This window comes from Salvelinus alpinus, chromosome 7 (assembly GCF_045679555.1).
Source record: "Salvelinus alpinus chromosome 7, SLU_Salpinus.1, whole genome shotgun sequence".
Classification (NCBI taxonomy): Eukaryota; Metazoa; Chordata; class Actinopteri; order Salmoniformes; family Salmonidae; genus Salvelinus; species Salvelinus alpinus.
Genome location: NC_092092.1, coordinates 87,485,850 through 87,493,751, shown reverse-complemented (window position 1 = coordinate 87,493,751; position 7,902 = coordinate 87,485,850). Strand labels below are relative to the sequence as shown.

Here is a 7,902-nt window from a genome sequence, read left to right as displayed (position 1 = left end):
GTATATATAAATATATATATATAGTATCTGTGTGTTATTATTGTATATATAAATATATATATTTAGTATCTATGTGTTATTATTGTATATATAAATATATATACATAGTATCTCTGTGTAGTTATTGTCAGGTAACATTCCCATATTATTGATGTTGTGAAACAGGGCTTCTGATACATTGAGGTAAATGAGGAGGACTAAACAGATCAAGGCTATAAAAAGTTTCATATTTTTATTTAATGAAGATTCAAGTACAGAATTACAATAATATACATGTTTGATAGAATACAAGACAGTTTAACAAAATAGAAAATAAACTTCATAATAAATTAATATGTATATACATGTCCATCCTTCAAATGGATTGTTGTTATTGTCAACATCCACTCAGGACTGTAGAGATACGTTGTCAAGGAAACACAGGGACCCTATTGAGGTCATAGAAATGGATACAGTAAAAGATACTGTACTTAATCATTTAGCTTTGATTGTTAAGATAATCTAATGTACAGCTGAAGTTATAACCTATAGACTCTCCCTCCTCCTTCACATTGGAAGTACATTCTTCATTTTAATTTAGCTTTGAGTCTGAATACTTTAATTGTCTCTTCTCTCACATTGGAAGTAGATTCTTCATTTTAATTTAGCTTTGATTCTTTAAATAATGTAATTGTCTCTTCTCTCACATTGGAAGTAGATTCTTCATTTTAATTTAGCTTTGATTCTTTAAATAATGTAATTGTCTCTTCTCTCACATTGGAAGTAGATTCTTCATTTTAACTTAATTTCGTCATGTAGCTCTGTGTGTGGTCCCTGTAGCTCTGTGTGTGATCCCTGTAGCTCTGTGTGTGGTCCCTGTAGCTCTGTGTGTGGTCACTGTAGCTCTGTGTGTGATCCCTGTAGCTCTGTGTGTGGTCCCTGTAGCTCTGTGTGTGGTCCCTGTAGCTCTGTGTGTGGTCCCTGTAGCTCTGTGTGTGATCCCTGTAGCTCTGTGTGTGATCCCTGTAGCTCTGTGTGTGGTCCCTGTAGCTCTGTGTGTGGTCCCTGTAGCTCTGTGTGTGATCCCTGTAGCTCTGTGTGTGATCCCTGTAGCTCTGTGTGTGGTCCCTGTAGCTCTGTGTGTGATCCCTGTAGCTCTGTGTGTGGTCCCTGTAGCTCTGTGTGTGGTCCCTGTAGCTCTGTGTGTGGTCACTGTAGCTCTGTGTGTGGTCACTGTAGCTGCTCCAGCAGAGGAGAACAGTCCTCCAGTCTGTCTAGTCCCTCTACAGCCTCTATCAGACCCTCCACCTTCTCTCTGGGAAGGACCGCCCCAGCGTTGCTACGGAACTTCTTCCTCAGGCTCTCATTGGTCAACGGGTTACGCCAGTGACCATAGAAAGTATCACAGCGTCCATTCAGGACGTCCCCGCCCACCAGCGTCACCTGCACCTCGCCGTACATGCGGTCAAAGTTAGCGGGGTTGTCATGGGGATGCTCAACGTGGACACGCCCCAGCAGAGAGTAGAGGTCGGGGCGCTGCAGTGCTTCCTGGGAGAATGAGTCCACGGTGACCTCTCCGTCCAGCAGAGCAGAGCAGGCGTTGAACTGGAAGGAGTGTCTGGCCTCATGCTCCGACTCCGGGAACGGACGATCAATGTACTTGGAGCGGGGAACCCTGAGCAGGATGTCCTGGACCTGACCTACGACCCCTGACCCCTGACCCCTCCCACCTGACCCCTGCTCCCCCAGCAGCAGTTTGTGTACGGCGGCAGCAGCGTCGGCCACCCAGTGCATCCCCAGGTGGGCCGGGAACCTCTTGAACCCTATATCCTGGTTCTCTAGGAGGAACTGCAACCCCTCTTCCTCTGGGGAGGCCAAAGGTCGTGGGGCGTAGTCCTCGTAGAAGGCGCTGAACCCTGCGACCCCGGCGGTGTCGTCCAGGACCCTGGGTGAGGCCTCCAGACCTCTAGAGGCCAGTAGAGCCGCCTCAAGCCCCAGCCGCGCCGCGTTGCCGATGTGGAGGGGTTTGGACTGGGTGGCGGCGTTAGCCATGGGGGCTCCTGATAGGCTGGCAGCGATGGCCAGGGCGTGGCTACACTGGGAGCGTTCCAGAGAGAGGAGGCGGGCGCAGGCTGCTGCACTACCCAGAGTACCCACAACAGTAGGGGGGTGGAACCTGGAGGGAGAGGGGGGTGGGGGTCACATGTTAAGGAAGCACAGGTCTGATGACGAAACTAAAAGTGTCTGTTGTAGGAGCGGGTAACCTTGAGTAAACCAGCTAACAGCTCAGTCATAATGATGTCACTGCTAGGTCAGTGAGTACAGGTGTCTACAGTGAGTACAGGTGTCTACAGTGAGTACTGGTGTCTACAGTGAGTACAGGTGTCTACAGTGAGGACAGGTGTCTACAGTGAGGACAGGTGTCTACAGTGAGGACAGGTGTCTACAGTGAGGACAGGTGTCTACAGTGAGGACAGGTGTCTACAGTGAGGACAGGTGTCTACAGTGAGTACAGGTGTCTACAGTGAGGACAGGTGTCTGTCTACAGGACATAATGCAACAGGACAGGACAGCCGTCTGGTTTATACAGCCTGCGTAGGGAGGAGAGCCTGAGAGTTTATTTCAGTGGTCTTGAGCGAAATAACAGATTCCAAATAATGTCCGCAAATTCGGACCATGGTGACGCAGCAGAGAGGGTGGACTGTTCTTTAAACACCTGCATGTCTGTAGGAGTATTTAGTGGAATCCACCACCTGCTGCACTCTATTCAACTAAACGAATTACTCTGCCCAGTGTACCTCTTCTACTACTGCTGGAATACCACACAAACAGGCCCAATCAGTTCCACTTCACATCCAGTTAAAATATGGCCTTAGAGGTGACCATGTTCTTAGAGAAACTCTGATGTTACCTTACTCTGGTGTCTAAAGTGTACACTCCAAGGTTCTGATGTTACCTTACTCTGGTCTCTAAAGTGTACACTCCAAGGTTCTGGTGTTACCTTACTCTGGTCTCTAAAGTGTACACTCCAAGGTTCTGATGTTACCTTACTCTGGTCTCTAAAGTGTACACTCCAAGCTTCTGATGTTACCTTACTCTGGTCTCTAAAGTGTACACTCCAAGGTTCTGATGTTACCTTACTCTGGTCTCTAAAGTGTACACTCCAAGGTTCTGATGTTACCTTACTCTGGTCTCTAAAGTGTACACTCCAAGGTTCTGGTGTTACCTTACTCTGGTCTCTAAAGTGTACACTCCAAGGTTCTGATGTTACCTTACTCTGGTCTCTAAAGTGTACACTCCAAGCTTCTGATGTTACCTTACTCTGGTCTCTAAAGTGTACACTCCAAGGTTCTGATGTTACCTTACTCTGGTCTCTAAAGTGTACACTCCAAGGTTCTGATGTTACCTTACTCTGGTCTCTAAAGTGTACACTCCAAGGTTCTGATGTTACCTTACTCTGGTCTCTAAAGTGTACACTCCAAGGTTCTGATGTTACCTTACTCTGGTCTCTAAAGTGTACACTCCAAGGTTCTGAGGTTACCTTACTCTGGTCTCTAAAGTGTACACTCCAAGGTTCTGATGTTACCTTACTCTGGTCTCTAAAGTGTACACTCCAAGGTTCTGATGTTACCTTACTCTGGTCTCTAAAGTGTACACTCCAAGGTTAACCAAGACCTCTACTTATTTTCCCCAGATCTCACCTCGTGGGGATGTTGTGGGTTAGTGTCAGGGTTAGGTTTAGGGGTCAGGGGTCAGGGTCCTTACCTCTTGGGGATGTTGTGGGTTAGTGTCCGGGTTAGGTTTAGGGGTCAGGGGTCAGGGTCCTTACCTCGTGGGGATGTTGTGGGTTAGTGTCAGGGTTAGGTTTAGGGGTCAGGGGTCAGGGTCCTTACCTCTTGGGGATGTTGTGGGTTAGTGTCAGGGTTAGGTTTAGGGGTCAGGGGTCAGGGTCCTTACCTCTTGGGGATGTTGTGGGTTAGTGTCAGGGTTAGGTTTAGGTTTAGGGGTCAGGGGTCAGGGTCCTTACCTCTTGGGGATGTTGTGGGTTAGTGTCAGGGTTAGGTTTAGGTTTAGGGGTCAGGGGTCAGGGTTCTTACCTCTTGGGGATGTTGTGAGTTAGTGTCAGGGTTAGGTTTAGGGGTCAGGGGTCAGGGTCCTTACCTCTTGGGGATGTTGTGGGTTAGTGTCAGGGTTAGGTTTAGGGGTCAGGGGTCAGGGTCCTTACCTCTTGGGGATGTTGTGTGTTAGTGTCAGGGTTAGGTTTAGGGGTCAGGGGTCAGGGTCCTTACCTCTTGGGGATGTTGTGGGTTAGTGTCAGGGTTAGGTTTAGGTTTAGGGGTCAGGGGTCAGGGTCCTTACCTCTTGGGGATGTTGTGGGTTAGTGTCCGGGTTAGGTTTAGGGGTCAGGGGTCAGGGTCCTTACCTCTTGGGGATGTTGTGGGTTAGTGTCAGGGTTAGGTTTAGGGGTCAGGGGTCAGAGGTCAGGGTTCTTACCTCTTGGGGATGTTGTGAGTTAGTGTCAGGGTTAGGTTTAGGGGTCAGGGGTCAGGGTCCTTACCTCTTGGGGATGTTGTGGGTTAGTGTCAGGGTTAGGTTTAGGGGTCAGGGGTCAGGGTCCTTACCTCTTGGGGATGTTGTGGGTTAGTGTCAGGGTTAGGTTAGGGGTCAGGGGTCAGGGGTCAGGGTCCTTACCTCTTGGGGATGTTGTGGGTTAGTGTCAGGGTTAGGTTAGGGGTCAGGGGTCAGGGTCCTTACCTCTTGGGGATGTTGTGGGTTAGTGTCAGGGTTAGGTTTAGGTTTAGGGGTCAGGGGTCAGGGTCCTTACCTCTTGGGGATGTTGTGTGTTAGTGTCAGGGTTAGGTTAGGGGTCAGGGGTCAGGGTCCTTACCTCTTGGGGATGTTGTGGGTTAGTGTCAGGGTTAGGTTTAGGTTTAGGGGTCAGGGGTCAGGGTCCTTACCTCTTGGGGATGTTGTGAGTTAGTGTCCGGGTTAGGTTTAGGGGTCAGGGGTCAGGGTTCTTACCTCTTGGGGATGTTGTGAGTTAGTGTCAGGGTTAGGTTTAGGGGTCAGGGGTCAGGGTCCTTACCTCTTGGGGATGTTGTGAGTTAGTGTCAGGGTTAGGTTTAGGGGTCAGGGGTCAGGGTTCTTACCTCTTGGGGATGTTGTGAGTTAGTGTCAGGGTTAGGTTTAGGGGTCAGGGGTCAGGGTCCTTACCTCTTGGGGATGTTGTGAGTTAGTGTCAGGGTTAGGTTTAGGGGTCAGGGGTCAGGGTCCTTACCTCTTGGGGATGTTGTGGGTTAGTGTCAGGGTTAGGTTAGGGGTCAGGGTTCTTACCTCTTGGGGATGTTGTGGGTTAGTGTCAGGGTTAGGTTTAGGGGTCAGGGGTCAGGGTTCTTACCTCTTGGGGATGTTGTGGGTTAGTGTCCGGGTTAGGTTTAGGGGTCAGGGGTCAGGATCCTTACCTCTTGGGGATGTTGTGGGTTAGTGTCAGGGTTAGGTTTAGGGGTCAGGGGTCAGGGTCCTTACCTCTTGGGGATGTTGTGAGTTAGTGTCAGGGTTAGGTTTAGGTTTAGGGGTCAGGGGTCAGGGTCCTTACCTCTTGGGGATGTTGTGAGTTAGTGTCCGGGTTAGGTTTAGGGGTCAGGGGTCTGGGTCCTCACCTCGTGGGGATGTTGTGGGTTAGTGTCAGGGTTAGGTTTAGGGGTCAGGGGTCAGGATCCTTACCTCTTGGGGATGTTGTGGGTTAGTGTCCGGGTTAGGTTTAGGGGTCAGGGGTCTGCGTCCTTACCTCTTGGGGATGTTGTGGGTTAGTGTCAGGGTTAGGTTTAGGGGTCAGGGGTCAGGGTCCTTACCTCTTGGGGATGTTGTGGGTTAGTGTCAGGGTTAGGTTTAGGTTTAGGGGTCAGGGGTCAGGGTCCTTACCTCTTGGGGATGTTGTGGGTTAGTGTCAGGGTTAGGTTTAGGTTTAGGGGTCAGGGGTCAGGGTTCTTACCTCTTGGGGATGTTGTGGGTTAGTGTCAGGGTTAGGTTTAGGTTAGGGGTCAGGGGTCAGGGTTCTTACCTCTTGGGGATGTTGTGGGTTAGTGTCAGGTTTAGGTTTAGGTTAGGGGTCAGGGGTCAGGGTTCTTACCTCTTGGGGATGTTGTGGGTTAGTGTCAGGGTTAGGTTTAGGTTTAGGGGTCAGGGGTCAGGGTTCTTACCTCTTGGGGATGTTGTGGGTTAGTGTCAGGGTTAGGTTTAGGGGTCAGGGGTCAGGGGTCAGGGTTCTTACCTCTTGGGGATGTTTTGAGCCTCGTTGGAGAATCTCATCAGTCTTCCCTGGACCTCTATACCCACATTGAACGCAAGCAGGAAGTCCCGCCCACTAGGCTTGCTGTTACTGGGCAGCATATCGCTGACCGCCAGCAGGGCCGGAAGGACTGCCCCTGACGGGTGAGTGGCAGGGTGCCAGGTGTCATCAAAGTCCATGGAGTGAGACTGGAGAACAGACACACAACAGACACAGTTAGCCTGGACAACAGACACAGTTAGCCTGGACAACAGACACAGTTAGCCTGGACAACAGACACAGTTAGCCTGGATAACAAACACAGTGTTCCTGGACAACAGACACAGTTAGCCTGGATAACAAACACAGTTAGCCTGGACAACAGACACAGTTAGCCTGGACAACAGACACAGTGAGCCTGGACAACAGACCCAGAATAAAGACACCTGTTATTAACAGACTAAGTGGTTGATGGTAAAAGTTTCATCACTAATCCAAGGAAGACAGCTGGTCAACCACACCAGACAGTAAACAGTCAGAGAGTGATCTGGTGTAATAACTGTCAGAGTGACTGTGTTGTGACTGTAGAGACCCAGGACTATAATAACTGTAGCAGGTCTGTCAGAGTGACTGTGTAGTGACTGTAGAGACCCAGGAATATAATAACTGTAGCAGGTCTGTCAGAGTGACTGTGTAGTGACTGTACAGACCCAGGACTATCATGACTGTAGCTGGTCTGTCAGAGTGACTGTGTAGTGACTGTACAGACCCAGGAATATAACAACTGTAGCAGGTCTGTCAGAGTGACTGTGTAGTGACTGTAGAGACCCAGGAATATAACAACTGTAGCAGGTCTGTCAGAGTGACTGTGTTGTGACTGTAGAGACCGAGGACTATAATAACTGTAGCAGGTCTATCAGAGTGACTTTGTTGTGACTGTAGAGACCCAGGAATATAATAACTGTAGCAGGTCTGTCAGAGTGACTGTGTTGTGACTGTAGAGACCCAGGAATATAATAACTGTAGCAGGTCTGTCAGAGTGACTGTGTAGTGACTGTAGAGACCCAGGAATATAATAACTGTAGCAGGTCTGTCAGAGTGACTGTGTAGTGACTGTAGAGACCCAGGAATATAATAACTGTAGCAGGTCTGTCAGAGTGACTGTGTAGTGACTGTACAGACCCAGGAATATAATAACTGTAGCAGGTCTGTCAGAGTGACTGTGTAGTGACTGTACAGACCCAGGAATATAATAACTGTAGCAGGTCTGTCAGAGTGACTGTGTAGTGACTGTAGAGACCCAGGAATATAACAACTGTAGCAGGTCTGTCAGAGTGACTGTGTAGTGACTGTAGAGACCCAGGAATATAATAACTGTAGCAGGTCTGTCAGAGTGACTGTGTTGTGACTGTAGAGACCCAGGAATATAATAACTGTAGCAGGTCTGTCAGAGTGACTGTGTAGTGACTGTAGAGACCCAGGAATATAATAACTGTAGCAGGTCTGTCAGAGTGACTGTGTAGTGACTGTAGAGACCCAGGAATATAATAACTGTAGCAGGTCTGTCAGAGTGACTGTGTAGTGACTGTACAGACCCAGGAATATAATAACTGTAGCAGGTCTGTCAGAGTGACTGTGTAGTGACTGTAGAGACC

General features: G+C 49.1%; 1 protein-coding gene across 1 annotated transcript in view; it reads right to left on the bottom strand.

Annotated features, from left to right (window-relative positions):
* Window positions 1-206: 206 nt before the first annotated feature.
* LOC139581958 (cis-aconitate decarboxylase-like) overlaps window positions 207-7,902 on the bottom strand; it is a 37,664-nt gene continuing 29,968 nt past the window's right edge. Inside the window, exons 5-6 of the mRNA XM_071412146.1 lie at window positions 6,251-6,456; window positions 207-2,155 (exon numbers count right to left, since the gene is read on the bottom strand). Of these exons, the coding sequence (XP_071268247.1) occupies window positions 1,210-2,155; window positions 6,251-6,456 (1,152 nt within the window). The 3' untranslated portion in view covers window positions 207-1,209. The remainder of the gene's footprint in view (window positions 2,156-6,250; window positions 6,457-7,902) is intronic.